The following is a 20,393-nucleotide window of genomic DNA, read 5'->3' as shown; positions in this document are numbered from 1 at the left end:
TTCATCCATACGCATGTAGTAGAAAACTCATAACATTTTTGAGCTTGTTGTGTAGAGCTATTTTGCTCTACACAACCATCACTAAACGTCATCTCTTTGCCGGAATTGTTATAACAACCACATAAAGACCTAGGGAAAATTAAACCATTTACAAGAAGTCCTGGGCAACAGGGGTGCAGCTAGGAAATAAGTCTAAGGGGGGTTTCAGGTGCAAATAATACTGGGGGGCTTGGGGACAGGGCATAGGTACCCGACAAGATAAGTGGGAGGTACGGAGGCCCTCCGCCAGAAAAAAATTAAGATAAATGGTTTAAAATGGTTAGTTTTATGGCCTTCTGAGGGATATTTTATTTATCCTCACACTATTCTATAAGCAATATTAATCCAATTAAGTAAAATAGATTCACCTTAAAAATCTCTGTAAGCTCGGGGGGGGGGGGGGGGGGGGGTTTAATCCCCCAAAACCACCCCTCGCTGCACCACTGCTGGGCAAATATGGAAAGAGCATCCTTAGCAATGAAGAGATCTAAGAGAGCAAACACACAAAATGCAGGGAGGAGGTTTTGCATTGGAGCTAATCAAAGATACTTCAACCAAAGAAAACCATATGAAAAATTGGAACAGGGAAATTGATGAAAAATGAAGAGAATTTTAACAAATGTATGGTAGGGGAGAGTGGGGCAAAACCGACCAGGCGGGTCAAACCGACCCCTTTAATATTTCCTAGTAGGTGATGATTTCCAGCGGCAAAACTATGAACTAGTTGAAGAGGCCGCCATTTCGAGCAGATCGAGCTTGGTTTCGTTGGCATGCTTGACGATGTTGGGGTTATGCAGAGTTCTGAAGTTTTAACCAGTTTCATTTACAACTTTAATGTCATATTTATTTTGATTTGAGAAGTGTAACCACAATCTGGTTTACCGAAGGTGAGTACATGTGTTTATTTACTGTGTTTACTTTTATTTTAACGTACGAGCAGCTTAGCTAATGATTTTGGATAACCACAAATTGCCATATTTGTTTCACTGTGTACCTAGGGGCAAAACCGTCAACAGAAAGTGGGGCAGAACCGACCGGGGTCGGTTTTGCCCCACGATATTTCAACTTATCAGCTGTGCTTCACTATACCTAATAAAATAATAGAACCCAATTTATTAAGTACTAGCTGTACCCGTTGCGGCTTTGCCCGCATTAAATTGAGTTTTTAAACTGCGATATTACATTTCACCCATACTACTCATGCTACCTCCACAAGAAAAGGAAAGAGTTAAAAAGGAAGGAGGAAGAAAACCTGGAAAGACAGCAGGGTTGATTGATTTAAATCACTTTGATTTAAATCATGATTTAAATCACGATTTAAATCACTTGATTTTTATTTAAAAAAATCAGGTGATTTTAATCATAATGTGATCTATATGTTTGATTTTTAAAGAGTCAAGAAAAGGAAGCTGTAAGTGTATAATTTTGATTTTTATTTCTTAATTAATACAATGAATCGACAGTTATCAGCACAATGGTGGCTCTTAAATAGAAATGATACTGTAGGAATGCATGTAACATGAAAATTTAAAAAAATGGCTTTGGTTAGAATACTGGTGTATCCGTTGAAAAAAAATTGTTTTCTGATTTAACTTCTAAGCGTAGGCACCATACAAAGTTGCAATTACAGAATTTTTCTAAACCTCATATGCTTTAGAACCGCATAATATTGCACATTTGATACTTCAAATGGCAATTTTATATTATGCTGGCGTAATTTTTAATTTGATACCAATGGCATTTCCATAGTTCTCTCCCCTGATTCACTAAATGTTGTATTAAGTTTAGAGTATGTTGCCTCTTATTGTTTCTGCAAACGATCGTTCTCCAATATGCTGCCCAAATAGTTAGTTTTTCAAATAACTGAATTTTTGATGAATGGAGAATCATGAAAATCTCATTTAAATCAATAAAATCCGATTTAAATCAATAAAATCCGATTTAAATTAAAAAAATCAACAAAAATGATTTTTTTTTAACTCATGATTTTTATCAACCCTGAAAGACAGCCATACTTATATCGTCACCTTATAAAGTAGAACTGGAGGAAGACGAGAAAAAAAGGAGGAAAAGAATATTAAAAAAGAAAGAATGAAAGCTAAAAACAAAGGAACAGTGGCGAAGAATGATAAAAATAAAAATCCTAAAAGAAAGCTTGCTTTCCAAGCCACAGCCCCCCAAATATACAAAGTGAAGTCGAAGAAAATGAAAACCAACCAGTGTTTGAACTGTAAAGGATGGGTTCATGAGATGTGCGCTAATTGTGAAGAACATGACAATTTCATAAGTGATTTTTGTTCCTAAAATGTAAATCTAAACTCACACAGTGTTAATTTCTTTTTTTTTTCATTAATAAATATTGCTGTACATTGTAAAAACAGTGAGTTTTGTGATATAAATTCCCAAAAATAGCATTATAAACTTTTTTTAATGTAAAACATATGGATGTCGGTTTTGCCCCACAAGAGGGGCAAAACCGTCATTTTGTCAGTATTGGAAAAAAAATTCATATAAATTTAACCTGTATCAGTTAAGAATAATGCATCAGTATTTTATTTCTTTAAATAGTTAACATTGCAATTACGCTAATTTTGTGTAAATATTTGTACCAGAAAGCCAAATTTCTCATGAAAAAGCTTAGCAGGTCGGTTTTGCCCCACTCTCCCCTATTAATAATACCACCAGATAACAACCACTCTAAGTCAATTCCTTCCTTTTATTGACCAAGTCAAAAAAAAATTCTCTACCCAATAAAATTTGACATCAGGAAAATAATGACGACGCACTAATTAGTTCAGATAAAACTAATAAAAAATATGTCACCTTTTTCCACAAACAACGCACATAATCAAGAATATTTTAACCAGTTACATTCTAATATGAAATGTAGTCCAATGGAAATGCATTTCATTATAGGATATTACTGTTCAACTCTTTTTTTTTATTTATTTATATATCCATTAAAAATTTCCACGTTTCACAGGCTTTGGGAACACACATACTTTTACTGGTTTGCACAAGTCGATTACACACAAGTCCTCAGCTCTAGGTGCAGCAATTGGAGCCAATGAAGGATTAACTGCTGATGACCCCTTTCGCACTGGCATGCCAAGACCCCCCTCAACTTCTGTCACGTCCACTGCAAGGCTGATTTCAACATTACAAGCTTCAGTCCACACTCCATGAGAAACTAAAACCTTTGTCAGGAGACGAAAATCAGTATTTTCACTGGTACCATTAGATTGAGTGAGGAGTTGACCAGCAGGTACCTGTGCAAAGAAAGACAATATATAATGACTCCCGAAATACTAGCTGGATCCCTATTAGGTTTTACACTGAAAGATTAAATTTTAACAAATTAAATATGCGAGCAAAGAGAGCTTTTTCGTGAAAATTGTATTCATATGTGGAAGTGGGCAGCAGCGCAGCCAGGATTATCAAAGAGACAGTTTACCGGAGATTTCAGGGCGAGGTGTAAGTAAACACCCCATGGCAAATGGGGGTCCCCCCCTTGGAAAATTTTGGGATTTTTGATGCTGAAACAATGAATTTATGGACTCAAAAACTGTAATTTTGTACAAGTATATATTCATTAAGAGTCATTAACTGAGGCCGTCTTACTCTTTTTGGTGCCTCTTTTAAAGAATCAAGGGGGGAGTTGTAACCTGAAAACACTGTGGCTACTCCACCGGAAGTGGGTTCACATTTTTAATTAAAGACAGAAAACAAAATTAGTTGACCAACCTTCTTGACAAAGACTTATAGAACACATTTCACTAAGAATCACCTTTACTACACGAAACAGTATTATTTGTCTGTTAATTGTACATTGAAAACCTTTTTCACAGTATATGCATAGTCTTTCCTTCATTATAGTTTCCCCTCTAATTTTTGGTTAATACATATGATTTTTTACCAGAAGTGCACCTCCTCAAGAATTTATTTGTTGAAGTACTAGACTTAAGATTGAAATTTCTCTCAGATAAAAAGCTTTAGAGGTGATTTTGTTTGATATTGTCATTTCTTCTATATTTTAGCATTCTTTAACGAGATTTGATGAGTATATTTAGTCCCTTTTCTAGGCATGATGTTGAAATAAAGAAGAAAAAGTACCTGTTTCATTTTAACCAAACTCTATATTCCTCAAGGCTCCATTCTTGGGCCCCTGCTTTTTTTGTTATATATCAATGATCTACCCTCACAATTAAAAGGAAATATTTTTATGTATGCTGATGATACAAATCATCTACTGAAACATGATGGCAATATTGTTGCTCCCACTCAAAATGCTGTCATCAAAATGGAAACATGGTGTTCATCTAACAAAGTGGCTATAAATAAATCCAAGTCTTCCTTTATATTTTTCCATCCTACTCAAAAAAAAATTGATTACAGCCCTTATATTAAATTTTCGGATTGTACTGTTAAGCGGGTTACTGATACCAAATTTCTAGGCATCTCCATCAATGAAAATCTAAATTGGGATACCCATATAAATTGCATTTCATCCTCGGTGGCTTCAGGCTGCTACTTAATTAGACGGGTGATTCAGCTCACAAATACAGAAACAGCTAAATCAATTTACTATGCACATATTTATAGTAGATTAAAATATGGTATTTTAGCCTGGGGTCACTCCCCTAAGTCAGTCCGTCTTTTTAAACTACAAAAATGGTCGGTAAGAATATTATGCAAAGCTAAAAAACAAGCTAGCTGCCGTAATCTTTTCAAAAGGTTACAGATCCTTCCCCTTCCTTGTATATATATTTATTATGCTGTGATGTTAATTAGAGAATTTAAACAAAAGTTGTGCCTTACCTTGAATAACGATATTCATGATTATCATACAAGAAGTAGAAATGAGCTCGCAGTGAGGCAACAAAATCTTTCTCTCTTCAGTAGAGGGCCTATCAATATGAGTATTAAAATTTATAATAAATTACCTAAATCAATCAAAGACGAAATCAGACCTGGCCTTTTCAAAGCAAAATTAAAAAAATATCTTTTAGATCATTGCTACTATTCAATTGATGAATTCTTTGAGGATGCCTCGCAACTAATGTAACATATGTATATATATATATATTGTGAGTTACTTTGTATTTTTGATTTGATTTTTATGTTTTCCTGACGGGTCCTATATATGTATATTCATATCTTTTCTGTGACCAATAAAATATTATTATTATTATTATTATTATGCTATCCCTGAATGAACACCCAGTTAAATTCCTTATGATTTTTTTATTAATAAATGTTGGATTGAATAAAGAAAAGCCACTCCTTGTTCGATTACTTCCCTCTTTGCTATAACTATTATCACCCAACCAAAGCCAATATGAAGACCAATATCAACTCAATAACATCATCTTAATTCATATTCCATAGATCATGTTTTCAATAATGCTGTTTAATAAAACAACTTCAATTGAGTGAGAATGTAACAAGAATGGATGAAGGAGAATAAAGAAACTGAAATGGTGGGACAGGAAAAAGGTATGACCACAACATTGCTCAGCAGGATCGATAAAAGGATTACATATGATGAGTGAAATTGAAAGCTCAAAAAATAACTAACCATGAATTAGAGAAGTCACTCATACCACAATAATTATCATATTTTATAAACCAAACCACATTTTACCCAAAAATGTTAAAAACTCACAAGGGCAAAATTTTATAAAATAAGTTTTCACTTGCCATGGCATCAAATCATCATTACAACTATAAATTTTTACCTGTCCAGGCACAACAATGGGAGTTGAGGTCACAGCAGGCAAGGGGCGAAGATCTTTCTTTGGTGGGACAATGAGCCTAGTTTGTTGATCAGGGTATTTCACTTTGATTCGAAGAGTTGAAGGAGCACGCAAGTTACTTATTTCAGCATCTAATGGAATGGCCAACACAAGGCCAGCGGTGAATTTAAGAATGTTGTCACCCTCACCAGAGGGCTCTGTGATCACAGCAGTGGACATTCGTACCTGGAAAAAATATTTTGAAATGAAAGCAACACCAAGCAGAAAAGCTACATGGTACCACTTGCGATTGTGATGAGTCATGTATTATTGAACCCTAAGTATAGAGAAATATAATATTTCTATCATAGAATTTTACTGTTATTTTGGAAGTAAACAGGATACCTGAAGGTTACCAGCTTGCATATTCCATCATGGCAGTCAAGTTCTAGGAAGTGTGTACAGCGGAAAAGGAAATCACCATCTTTTAGAAAATATGCTACATATTATGCAATCTATGCACTATTACAAGCAATATCTAGTTTTGCTCCTCAATCTGTATAACTCTGTCTAAATCAAAATAAAATTCTGTGATCACATAACTAACATGATAATAAATTACTTACAAATATACTTACAATAAACTTACATACATAATTTTATAATAGTAACGGTTTATCTGAGGATTATCCATTTTTATTTGCACTTTTTTTAAGAGTCCAATTTAATCACCTGGCTGCTGATTCAGAGGTCCAAGTTCAAATCCCCAGTGGGGCTTTTGGACCCCCATCAAAATCCTCCATGAGTGAGGTGGCCCACAGAAAGGAACTGGCCCCCCTTCACTGAATTTGTGAATTCCATGTGTATGTAGCTTAGTCTGAGGTGAGCTCTATCCTAACCTATCCAGAGCAACCTTAGGCTAGAATGAGTGAGTGAGGCTCTGAAGATGACTAAGAGGAATACCCAGAACTAATGGACGATAAAATGGTGGAAATATGCGGGGACATGCAGACTGAATAAAAATGGAGGAAGAGTATTGAAATGAGAAAATAGAGAGATAATTGGATGATTAGAAGATCTAGCATTCCATGCTAACTAAGCAACAAAACTGTGATCCCCTGTTGATGAAATCACGTTACGAACTGCTAAGGTTTACCAAGAATATTGATCAAGATTGATTTTATTAATACTAGGGATGAGTCGATTCCACTTTTTTTCGATTCCGATTCCAATTTCGATTCCTTCAAATCGATTCCCGATTCTCGATTCCGATTCCATCGATTCTTATTCCTTCTAACAGGTGGGAATTTGATATATCTGTAGCATTGCTGTCATTAAAATTTAAGAATTGAATGGAATAAAATAACTAGGGATGGACGGATCCAGGATTTTTGGAGCCAGATCTTTCGAATCGGATATTTTCGAATCCAAATGCATTTTCAAATTCCTACCATTAAACAAAGTCATTATTCAAGTTTATTGTGGGTGCATACAATCAATGGAATGCTTTTTAGATTTTCATACACATTTTAATATTTTTATAAATTAAAAATTATTTTATGGGCTTTCAAGTTGTTTTTTAAAAACATCTTTACATACTCAGGGCCTAAACTGTTACGCTTGGGTTTGGAAATGAAAATAGGAAAATTCTTAGGATGAACCACTGACCAGTGGCGTAGCGTGAGGACCCCCCAAAATATAAAAACACAATTACTTTCCTTCATAAAAGGAAACAAAATATTTAAAAATCATGAATTTACAAATGAAAAAAATGAATCTTTGAAAAGTGAAGTATTTTCCATTATGGAGGGCATTAAAATTAGTTTGAAACCCTCTCCTTTGTACCCTGTTGTTTAAAAATTTCCCCCCCTGGTTTTGGATCCCCCCTCAACAAAATTCTTGGCTACCCCCCTGCCATCGACTGAATTCAAATTTTCCTCACTCACGTTTCCCACGAATTTTACTTTCTCATCGCATACGGACTTGTGTTTCATCCGAAAATGCTTCAGTATTGTGAGGTGGATTTAGCACATCCTCGCGATAATTTACGCCACAGTGCGTAATTTTATAAAAAACCGGGCACTAAATAATGGGTTTTAAACTAATTTTAACACTTTTTATGATCGAAAAACTTAATTTGTTAAAGAAAATTTTTGTAAATTCCTGATTTTTCGATATTTTGTTTTCTTTTGCGAAGGACAATAACTGTGTTTTTATATTTCGGGGGGTGGGGTCCGGACCCTCCCCATGGCTACGCCACTGGGAAGGAGCGCGTAAAGGAGAGGTGGAGAGAAAGGAGCACGCTCCCTCCGCATTTCAAACAACGAGGCTACAAATGAGGGAGTTGGACGAAGAAGTTAGATCTTGCTTCAGTGACGTCGTTGCCTTCAAAGCGAAGCGCGCTACGTGGTATATGTAGTTGGCGTTTCCAATCCGTCTCCAATTGTTTGAGGGGTTAATGCTGCGCTTGTTTCATTGAAAATTATGCTGTTTTGAAAATGTTGCATATCAGTAAAGTGTAATTGTAGATAGAAAACTGAGTGGCAATCAATTAGAGCTGAAAAATAAACATAAATATCGTCAGGAATGCGTCTCGTTTGGTCTCATTCTTTTTTAAATCTCGTGCATATCATCTAATTGTCGAAGCTATCAAGATATCTTCGGGCCCAGAAAGTCACTCTCCTAGCATTTGTCGTCTAGAAACGGAGAATTGAAGCTGGAAGGCCAAAAAAGGTCAGTTGGTGAGACGAGTTAGGGATGAAACACGCTTCAATTGTTTTCATGTGATTTGATATTCTCCTTAGAAGACAATGATTTTTGGTCCGTGTGATTTCGGATACGAAAAAAAACAACAGAGGCACGGGCTGATGGACGGCCGAGGCTGGTTTTCTGAAATCTGCGACGTAGTTACTTTTGACGTGGTTATTATCCTACGGCGCAGAGATTCCTCCGATGATTGTTCAATCTCTTGGGAAGAGTCACACTATGTGCCAGTCATATTTTGCCTTTTTTATTTTCTGGCTTGAAAATCCTGGCCACGGCTGAAATTCTACTCGCAACATCTGCGAGAGCTTTCAAACAAAACGGTTCATGAGTAGGACAAGAATCGCATGCGACGACGCATTCGAAGAGAGAATTGGAACTCTTTCCACCCTGATGGGGCGTTGCATTCACTGAAGCTATTATTTAAAATTTCGGATCCAGATCCGATGTCTTCCGCGACTTTGGATCCGATGTATCCGATGAAGGGCAATATCCGCGGATATTTGGATCCGAGGTATCCGATCCGACCATCCCTAAAAATAACAATAGCCGCGGTGGCTACATTCTCGTTTGGCCGCGGTGGTAAACAAATAATGTAGCGTTCATTGCGTCCATACATACCAGAGCAGTCTGGCGGGTGCGCGGCGGCGGCCGAACGCAACCTGTCGAGTCCGCCCGGAGGCCGCGGCGGCTTATGCCAAGCAAGTATCAACTTCCTCAAGGGTTGCATTGATGAAACTGGGCTATACAAACGCGAATGTGTCTAATTTTTTTATTATTGACGCAGACGCGTGCTAGTCTCAAAAAGTTACGTATATAAAAAACCCGCTCTCAGCGCGTATTTATAAGAAACTTTTTTCACAGGAAAACTCGCTCTCTGCACGTTTTTATTATCATCAGACTTCAAATATCATTCGAAAATAAAAAAAATATATTTCGATCTATTATACTTTAAAATTGGTGGTCGAGATGAATTCTCCCAATGTGATTCATCGCAATACTTTGATTTGCCGTGACCAGCGGCTAATAAAAGAACGGAAAACGCATGCATTGCTTCCCGATCCCGAGGTTTCCAATTTTTTTTTCTCTTAGAGTTGCTCATGATCACGCACCATTTCAGGGTTCGTCGGTTTGTCGCTCTTGCCGACATTTTCACGTTTCCGAGGCCGCTTAGGTATGTTCGTCGCAGCACCCGCGAGCCGGGCGTATTCTCCGCGCGGGCAAGGCTGACACGGCAGCCGCTTGGGTGTGTAGCGGCCTTTATGCCCCAAACTTATAGTCTATGCTCAAAACATTTATCTTCCTGGAATCGATGGAATCGGAATCGACTTTAGGCGATCGATTCTTGATTCCGATTCCGTGCCCGAGAATCGGTGGAATCGAGAATCGACATTTGGAATCGACTCATCCCTAATTAATACGCTAATGGATATTCAAAAACAGTGATGGGCATCATAATTACAATGGCTTAGACCAGTGGTTCCCAACCGGTGTGCCGCGGCACTAAGGGGTGCCGTGAGATCTTTTGAGGGTGCCGCCAAAATTTCACATTACATATTTGTATCGTAATACTATTTTTTATTTAGGCAGAATCAGTGTAAACAGTATTCTCATATCATCTAGGACTAGGTATAAGGTGTTGTTGCATGCATACTCTCGAAATGAAACAAATAAATAAATAATAATAAAAAAGCTACGGAGATTTTAAATATCTATTTCCTTATAAGGGTGCCGGGAACTTTTGAAAGGCTTTCCAAGGGTGCCTCAAACAAGAAAAGGTTGGGAACCACTGGCTTAGACTGTCATCATTATCACACTTCAGATCAGATACAGATTACATCATGGTAATTAGTATAAATATATATATATTCATTCCATGTCTGCAATTTGGTTGTTCACTCAAACCTAAAATCTCAATTCATTAAAAGAATTCTGTAGTTGGAAAGAAAAGATAAGTTACAACGAAAAGAATTCTTCCCTACTCATTTATCACTTGTTAGAGTAAAATAAGAATATGTATGTGAAAGTTCCTGCAACTGCAGTAAATTCTTATTGGGATTTCATCCAGGTAATCTCATCAATCTCCATTCTCTAAGAAAATCGGTTAACAAGCCCATTATGTAAGATTAATTTATGCCAGAATTGCAATTAAAAATATATCAGAATATTGGCTAGTTATGGCAAAGTAGAAATCATATTTTAACAAAATATACATTGTACTTTCTAAATAGAGTATAACGTTATTGGCAATCACATATGTGACAGCTACATATAAAAATGACCCTTGTCCATAGATTTACCTGTGTACTGGCACGAGGAGGTGCCGAAGGAGGAGCTTGAATGAAAATCGGAAGGAGGCATCGGGCCACCCTTCCAGGTTTGGTGTCCTCAAGTTGGGATAATTCCTTCAGCATTGATGCAGTAAAAGCATCAGGTGGTACAGACCATTCCATCAAATACCTGAAGCATCAGCAAAAAAAAAGAAATTATTCATAAGCAATACAAAATAAGCACAAAAATAAGAGACATGATTTCATTTATTCAATACTGATATACATACAGCAAAAATGTCAGTGAGATAATTTTTACACCAACAACACATTATGGTGAAGAATGAAACAGTATAAACTGTGCAATGAAGGCAGAAACACTGATTTCATTTCGGAAAACCAAGCTTGACTGGAACAATTTTGCTATTATAGAAGAGATACATATAAAATAGAGAATAAAAAATTCAAAACCAACCTTTGAAGAGAGTCAACCTGTTCAAGAAAATGGTCACAGAGGGCAAGAGCAGATGCATTGCTTCCAAGGACAACATGTACCAGATGAAGAGCCAAAGCCCGGACTTTAAGCTGCCTTGCCGCACCAGACTCAGCCTCTCCTAGACCAACAAATATGTGCTGCAATCTAGAAAAGGAATTATGCCAAATTATTCTCATACTCATGCAAGGAAAATCAACCTATTCATGACAAGCATATTCATTATCTTCTAGCATTAATACCTATTAAGTGGAGGGAGAATTCTTAATTTTTCTAGGTATTTTTCCACGAATTATATTTTATTGACTTTAACCCTCATATGGATTCGCTGCGCCTTAGCGGCACTCATGGTTTTAAAAGCGGAGTAAAAATTTTCCATTCCAATGGATCTTTTTGAAATTTTCAGTAGTCTATTTTTTCTTCTATCTTCGTCTACATGTAAAATTTTGTTTTCATAGTGTGGATAGTTTACATTTTATTGGCCTCTTATGAAAAAAGTTAGCCTTCAAATCACCCTCCAGCAGGGAACTTAGCCTTCTATGTACACCACAAATATATAGCATAGGGGAGGACACTGTGAAGCAAAATTGTATCACATAGACACATACGTCTTATATTCGGTCCTCATTTTTATTTTTATGATACATAAAAAATAAGACAGTCCACAAATTAAAATGCAGCACTGAATGAGTTTATTCAGCATTGAATATCAGAAAAAGTATTAAAAACAACAATTACACAAGAAATTAAAACTTTCATTCAAAAATAACTGAGAAACGGAACAGAAATAAAGAGCATTACAGCAACAAATGGAAAATAATGCAGCATTCAAGTTTTCTTACTATAACTTCCACAGTAGTACATTAAATCCAGCAAACCACGGTCAGAAATAAAGAAAATAGTTGTCACTAGCATTATCAATCATAAAACATGCAAACAAAGCCCAATTTTGAAAGTTATTACCAAAATAAGATGTAGCGCCGCTGTGGTGCCGTAAATCCAACGACGTAACTAAATTTGTCAATCCATATGAGGGTCAAATGCATTGTTTAATTTTCAAGATATACATCTATATTTTTTACATTTTTACCCATGCCATAGCAAAGGGCATGAAATTTTGAGTGTATCTCTTGTTAATCTTAACACTAATCTGTCTGTTGTTAATGACAGCTGCGTAATGCTGATGATAATGTTTAGTTAAAGAGATGTAATAATACACATTTTCAAGGTGAATTCTAAATTTATATGACAGAGAAACAAGTAGTATTTTTGCAGAATTGATAAAGCCTAGAAGAACAAAACTTTCAAGTCACAATGTGTATAATGCACCTCACTTATGTGTATACCTTACAGTTCTCGATTTAGTCCACATGCAATTTAACGCAAACAAAAAAACACTATGGGAATTGTTTGATGGCCGCCACTTGTAGTATAACCTACATGCCTCTAGACTTCTTGGCGAAAATAACTCATCAACTTTTAATAAATATTTTCATCCCCCTAACAGAATTAGCAGTTGGGGGAATACTCTGCATTCTGACACACTGGACATATCATCTCTTTCTCAATTACATTTTGAGAAGGAAGCGGAATTAATGTTCAAAAATGTGAATTGAGAGTACTAATGCATACTGATATTCTGTAATTATATTATGATTGCTGAAAATGAGTTGGGATTTAAAAAAAAAATACTTTCTATGCAGAGAGAGTTTGAATTTTTTTAAATCTTGCTAAAATTTTGGTTAGAAATATTTTGGTTTACAATTTGCACTACAAATAAAAATTATTTTTTTACATGGTTTTTAGAATTTTAAAAATTAATCTACACATAAACGGCAGAAAAAATAAATAATAATGAAAATACTCGGTGTACCTCATGATTTTGTACACATTGCCAACACAAAACGAACTGAACAAAAATATAGACTTACTTTAGACACTGTTGCAAAAGTTGGTTAATGGAATTTCGGACTATGTTCCCTTGATGAGAAGCTGCAGCAGTAGGACTGGCCCACATTTTGTTTGAAACCACCTGATGAAAAAAGATAATGTGAAGATCAAAAAGAGAGGTATTGTAAACACGATTAGTTCAGATAGGCAAGAAACAATATTATCACAACTTCACTCTATCTAGAGTTGCCTACAACTAGTGAAATCTTAGATTAAGCAATATTCTGGAATTCATAAATTGATCTGGTAAAGAACCCAATCTAACCCCTTCTACCTTCAAGGCAATTTTTCCCAGCAATACTTCCATTCATGCTCAATTCAAAATAGAGCAATACAATTCCTGACTTGTGAATTCCCTACTTTGCTTGAAAGTAATTTCATTATGTAAATCTATCGAGGATTCGGGTGGTTCGTCAAAGATGCATCAAGGGGTGATAAAATTAACAAGAGAATGGAAGACATACGTTCTATGACATGCTTTATTTGCAATACCAATCCGACTGACACCTCCTCCATGCATCTCTCGTAAGTGCAACCGTCGTCTGCCTCATGTATGCTGACCCAACACCAACACTTGGCGATCAGCATAACCATGAGATCGAAAGTCAGCAACAGCGAGCGACAAACAGAAGTTGGCGGGGGGTGGGGAAGAATGCGGAGCATCCATTACAATCAGAAAAATTGATGGATTTGAAGTTTTAAAATATAAAATGGTATTGATTGTGAGTGAATGAAGTTAAATGGGAAATTCCTTATTTTTCCACAGGTCGGCGACGTCGAATTTCAAAGCACTGCAGGAACAAGTGACTTTGTATGCAGTCACGCGCACAGGTGCAAAGTTAAATACACCAAAGGATGAAGTTCGCCATGAAAATTAATGAATAAGGGTTTTTCACCCCGACAGTGGCTTAGTAAGTACGACCCTCGCCACATGTGCCACAGTATGCACTTGTGACGTCAATATCTTCTTCAGTAAAACCCATCCCGAAGTTCACTCTGAGAAAATGGCTTGGTGGTGTAGCTGGCTGACAGACCTGACCGGCAATAGGGTGGTTTCCTATTATTTTTTATTGCCTAAACTGAAAGATTATTACTCCTAGAGTACGTATTTCACGCTTTTAGATTTTTAAATGGCGATATCTATTTTTTGCGATTAAATGAAAAGTGAAAAATTTCAAGCGCGCGAAAATGCGACGGCTAAGTATGAATGCCGGGAAATCTCCATGTGACGTCGTTCTGGTTTCCGCTGCCGCAAGTGAGGTGACCTTGGGGCGAGGCTCTGAGCGCTGATACGACGCAGGATGCTAGCAGGTAGCCAAGAACTCTGCTAGCTGGTAGCGCTTGGCTTAAATAAGGATTGTTAATACCTTATCAAACGAGAAAAACTTTCCGACCTTAGGCAGTTTTAATAGGTGATTATTAAGACATGTTTCCCTGAGCTCTATGCCTCATGCATGCATTGGTAATCTCAAACGATGTAAAACTCCTATCTACTCGTATAGAAACAAGGTCCCTGTGACGTCACGTGGAGTGGAATCGCATGGGTGCCAGTCTGGCCTTTTTCAAATGCGGTTAAAATTGACAATTGCCATTCGCCTGAACTGGGATTTCTAAAACCAAATAATTTGTATATTATGAATACACTAATGGTGGGTAACGAATTGCATTCAATGCCTTTCGTTTTCTTTGATGAAGGAAACTACCCTATTGGGAGTTCGGGGTTCGAATCCTGGCTAAGTCAAATATTTTTCATGGCGAACTTCATCCTTTGGTCTATTTAACTTCCCACCTGTGCGCGTGACTGCGTACAAGGTCACTTGTTCCTGCAGTGCTTTACCTTAGTGTACGGTGACTTGTATGGTAAAGTATAGTTTGGGAATCATATCGGTTGCTCTTTCCATCGTTCCCTTTCTTTCTCCAAGAATCCCACACACGGCTTGGATAACTTACACTATTACGGCAAATTCAATTGCATCCCTTTATTCCTGGTGCAACATACTTGGTACCACTCCAACATTTACCAGAGGTACATATTTCAAGGCAGTTTTTAAATTCCATTAAAAATTTGCAGGCATTCTTTGGTTCCAATACCGTGCTTTCAGGCAACTAGTCATGCATATGGCTTCGTTAACACTCAACTCCCACACAATCATTGCCAACACAGTTAATGAAAATGACACCATTTCCAGTTACCAATTTTTAAATACATAAATACCCTCCTTCCTTTATGGATAAAATTTAAATATCCCTCTTCCCCTATGAATAGTTGTAATAAATTAATTGCCACAATATAACTACAGCATTCTCCAAAATGGAGCTCAGAAAAACTGGCTTTCATAAAACGAACTAAGATCCATAAAAGCGAAGTTAACTGACAGCATATTATAATTGGCTTAAACTCTCATCTCCTCCATTAATCTGCCCATAAATTTTTAGATTGCATTCCTTTTTCATTGTTTCACTCCAATTCCCTACACATCACCGACTAAAAATTACCACATACATGAATTTAAACTTCAATTTTACTCATTTCTTAATACAAATTCCGCGAAATTTATAATTCAGATATTAAGGCAACCCAGCAGTACTGACAAGGATTCACACAAAATCAGTTAAGATACCACAGAATTAAACAAACCTTCTCTAAGAGCAACTGACTGCTGATATAAAGTGATGCAAAGCTTGCAGCCCCAGCAAGATTGGAGTCTATTTCTGCAAGTCTAGAGAGGTCCCGCTGGGCAGCTTCCTGAAGCTCTCTTCGTATTCTTGCTCCACCGAAATTGAATTGGACTTGGGACATGGGAGAAGGAGATGGTGAGGCAGCAGATGAAGAAGATGGGCTTGTGGAAGGCACTGACATACACCTGGCCAGGCGACCAAGGACATCATTCATGAACTGAACAGACCCAGTGGTGACTGACACAAGTTTTCTTGAGCTCGATGTACCTGGAAGCTAAAAAAAATTATACCAGAAATTAATTTTCATATTGATTAATATGAAGAGAGCTGGAGACAATTCAGAGAATTCCAGTTTTCCTCTTGTGTACTCTATTGATGCATTTCAGGTATGTACAAAAATTTATTCTCCAGGTAGGACGTTAAACCAAAATTACTTCAAATGAACCTTGAGAAAATTTACAAATGTACAATTTACTTCAATATGGTGTAAAATTTGTTATAAATTCCCAATTTGACTGGGCTTACTACCAGTGATTGAGAAAACTTATACAATAGATACTCATTAATACGAAAATGTTATTACGAAGTTCTCATTATTATGAAGCAAATCATTGGTGCCGACGAAAAGGCCTATTCAATCTATAGTAAAAGAAATGTTATTGCAAAATTTTCATTGCTACGAAATAACAAACCTCAGTTCTGGTCCCGACAGTTACAAAATGAAATTTATTACAAAATTCTACAGGTAAGCAATGGCATTTAGGAGGATGTACACTACGCTACGTTATAATCATTTTGCTTTGTTTAAGGTTTCCTCGTACACTGTGCCCAAGAGCATCAATTATGGTTCTTTATTCAGATGGAGATACTTCAGTACGCACGCAACATCATATAATAAGCTTCATTCCTGTGGAACCATGGTGATCCACTCATTACCACTCAAAATTTGGACGTACAGTTAGTCCTCCTCCTACGCACATTCGATTTACGAACTTTCAGAGATACAAACATTCGAAAAATTCAAGTGTGCCAGAAATTTCAAATTTGGCGCCCTTCCAATTCAGCCATGCGGCGCGGTGTGGCGTAGAGGAGATCACACTTTGGGCATAATCTGAACAAAGTATCATTAAATCAGGAGTGAAGTCAGGAACTGTGAAGGGGTGGAGACCCGTGCCGGTGCACAGTTCTCCGTCCCTCCTTTTGCACTGTCATCGGAAAACTCTCACCAGCCGGACAGTAGTTTAATCAACTTACGAGCAAGGATTCGGAACGCATCTTGTTCGAAAATCAAGGACATACTGTGTTTGGGAAGTTATCAACCCTTGATTGCATCATACCGCATTCTTCTATTGAGAAAATAAAACGAATGTGATTGTTTTTATATATTTGGACGTAATTTAATCGCGTATATTATAAACTTGATACTACGGCCGTTTCATAGAGCAGCCATAAGAAAGGGAGATTGAGGAGACAAGAAATTTTGACAAAGTACGTTTTTTTTTGCTCAAAAAGAAGCTTTCATACGAACTTCGTTATTATGTACGAATGTCCGGTTTTTCGGTCCCATGAACTTCATAATAACGAGAGTATACTGTAGTAACTGAGAACACTTCACGAAAGGTAATATGGGGAAAAAAGGATCCAACATAATTTAAGCCACCACTATCACTCTGTGGCAAAATTAGTTTCCTTTCTGTCGGTATATCACTCACAGGCGTGAGATGAGGGAAATGAAAATATGCAGTCTTTTTCTACAGATTTTTCAAAATTGATGTTAGCTCTTTGTTTGTATGAGACAGGTCATTGAGCTTCATACTATGTATTCAGAAAAGATAGGTATTAAGCTATCATTAATTTTGGTTAAAATTAAATGACTTTTTTTTACAAGTACCAAAAGTTACCAAAGTTGGTGTTTAGCTTGAACACTTTGAAAAACTGGTGATTTTTTGTTTGACCATGATATACAGGGTGTGTCCTGAAAGTAGTAGGACTGAGTCGAGAACAAAAAATGTATTTCTCATATGGGTACATCGCCTCAAAAATCTTCAAAGTAGCCCCCTTGGGCATCGACACAACGCTGCCAGCGAGTTTTCCACGCTGCATACGCTTCCTGGAAGGCTGACTCCGGGATGTCCTTTACAGCACGCGTCACGGCCTTTTGGAGAGCTTCCACCGACCCGTGGTGACGCCCTTTCAGAGGGGTCTTGAGCTTGGGGAAGAGAAAGAAGTCCGGGGGTGCGATATCCGGGCTGTAGGGTGGGTTGCCACGCCGTGTTTCGCCAGGTAGTCAACGACAATCAACGCGGTGTGAGCCGGCGCATTGTCACGTTTCACGATCGAAGGATCCACGAAGTGGCGATGGCTGGTCGGACGCGGAAGATGCATTTTCGCAGTCTTTCCAGTACTTGCACGTAAAAAGTTGCATTAACGGTTTGCCCTGGTGGCACAAACTCACTGTGGATGACACCTTCCGAATCGAAGAAGCACATGAGCATGGATTTTTGCTTCGATTTGGACATGCGAGCTTTTTTGGGTTTCGGCGATGTCGCTATGTGCCATTCTGCACTTTGCCGCTTCGTTTCTGGGTCGTATTCAAACGTTGAGCGGTTGATCTGCTCATCGCACTATCCCCGTAAGCTGCCTTGATGAGTTCATGGGTCTCCTTGCCGCTTTCCTCGAGTTCAACGCAGAATTTCACTGCGTAACGCTGCTCCACTAAACGTTCCATGACGCACCGTGACGAGGTCACTTGACAGAGGTCTGGAAGAAATACGATTCACACTCCGCAAGAGCTTAGAGCCGACTGCCACGCGTTCGCAGCGCTTTGTTAGAGTCCCTTCCACCACCTACAACCCAGAAAACTCCCGTCCGACCGTCCGCGTGTGTGGGAAAAAATCAGTCCTACTACTTTCAGGACACACCCTGTATATGTCCTCTTCTAATGCAGTTATGAAGTAAAACTTTAGATAAAAATCATGCGAATTGAACAAGAAAAGTAATGATGTAATTAGTGTTTCTATTAGAGATGGGTCGAATAGTAGATTTCTCGAATTCGAATATCGAATTCGAATATTAAATCATTGCTCGAATATTCGAATACCTCGAATTTCGAATACCTCGAATTTCGAATACCTCGAATTTCGAATACCTCGAATACTAAATGATGAATGCTGAAATGTTTGACTCGGTTGCCTATGCAGCAGGTAACACAACATTTTGGGGAGTAATTTTGATTTCCTTTAAATGATTCGAACAGGAATTTAGCTGATTAATGAATATTTTAATTTTATGGAAACAATTGGGCATATAGTTAATTCAAATAACATCGCTTTACCCCCACTCCTGCTGCCAAGTGCTAGCTGACAATCTGAGCCATTTTGCAAAATACAAGCTCTTTTCCACCGGATTTTCTTCAATTATTTTCAGTCCATCTTTGGCAGTTCTCACGAGATAAGAAGATGAATTGGAATTGCTATCAGGGAGAAACCAAATATTCTGAGAAAATATCCCTTTGTCTGCGACTGTAACAATAAAGATTTATAGCACCACTGATCATAAATTGTAACTTGATATATGTTTTCGGAAAAAAATACCGCATCAACTTCCGAGAAGCTCTGCTGCTCATATCGAGTTTCGCCAGAATGCTAAGTCTCCGTCGTGTTTTGACATTTATTTCTTTGCGTAAAATGCTTAAATAAACTCAGAAATACGTCGTGTTGGGTCTTATTCTTTTTGAAATTACGCGCACATTACTAATATTTCAATTCAATAAAGGTGTAACATCAATTGACGAAAGTCATTCTTAGACACCTATTGTGCTAATAGATGACTCATGCAGCGGTTGACCTCCGCAGAAATGGGAAACTTCGAAGCTGGTAGGAAAAAAAAGGTCAGTGGGGGAGAAAAGGGAGGGCCCGAAACAAGTTCCTATTGTTCTCGTGTAACTCGGTATTTTTTCGAAGCTAAGGTCTTCGTAATATGATCCCTGCGCGAGCTGTGACCTTTTTTTTATTTCGAAGAAGAGGAAAGCCTCAGAGGGGGGGGGGCTAGTGCTGAATGGAGAGGGATACCTGATCTTGGGAAATGCGCTAATGCAAGTATCCCACGGTACTCACACAGCAGTTGACCTCCAGAAATGGGGGACTTCGAAGCAGGTAGCCAGAAAAAGGTCAGTGGGTGAGAAAAGGAGGGAGGGCGTGAAACACGTTTTTATTGTTCTCGTAACTCGATATTTTTTTCGAAGCAGGGGTCTTCGTAATGCGATCCCTGCGCGAGCTGGGACCTTTTGTTTGATTTCGGAGAAGAGGAAAGCGTCAGAGTGGGTGAGGCGAGTGCTGAATGGAGGGGGATAGCGGATCGTGGGAAATGCCCTAAGGTTGCTATCCCACGGCACTGAAGTTCTCCTGGTGGGGGGAATCGGGGATTTTCGGAATTTTTCACCCGACCATTTTCGGTTCCCCTCGT

At 37.8% G+C, this 20,393-nt stretch overlaps 1 protein-coding gene across 3 annotated transcripts in view; it reads right to left on the bottom strand.

Annotated features, from left to right (window-relative positions):
* Window positions 1-2,735: 2,735 nt before the first annotated feature.
* Window positions 2,736-20,393, bottom strand: part of LOC124161311 (integrator complex subunit 4) — a 48,176-nt gene continuing 30,518 nt past the window's right edge. For all 3 annotated transcript variants that reach the window (XM_046537622.1, XM_046537621.1, XM_046537620.1), the window contains exons 14-19: window positions 15,889-16,203; window positions 13,232-13,332; window positions 11,283-11,447; window positions 10,838-10,997; window positions 5,778-6,020; window positions 2,736-3,308 (exon numbers count right to left, since the gene is read on the bottom strand). In XM_046537622.1, the coding sequence (XP_046393578.1) occupies window positions 3,000-3,308; window positions 5,778-6,020; window positions 10,838-10,997; window positions 11,283-11,447; window positions 13,232-13,332; window positions 15,889-16,203 (1,293 nt within the window). In that variant the 3' untranslated portion in view covers window positions 2,736-2,999. The remainder of the gene's footprint in view (window positions 3,309-5,777; window positions 6,021-10,837; window positions 10,998-11,282; window positions 11,448-13,231; window positions 13,333-15,888; window positions 16,204-20,393) is intronic.

Source organism: Ischnura elegans, chromosome 6 (assembly GCF_921293095.1).
Source record: "Ischnura elegans chromosome 6, ioIscEleg1.1, whole genome shotgun sequence".
Classification (NCBI taxonomy): Eukaryota; Metazoa; Arthropoda; class Insecta; order Odonata; family Coenagrionidae; genus Ischnura; species Ischnura elegans.
The sequence above is the reverse complement of the archived record's forward strand: the minus strand, read 5'-3'. Positions and strand labels throughout refer to the sequence as shown.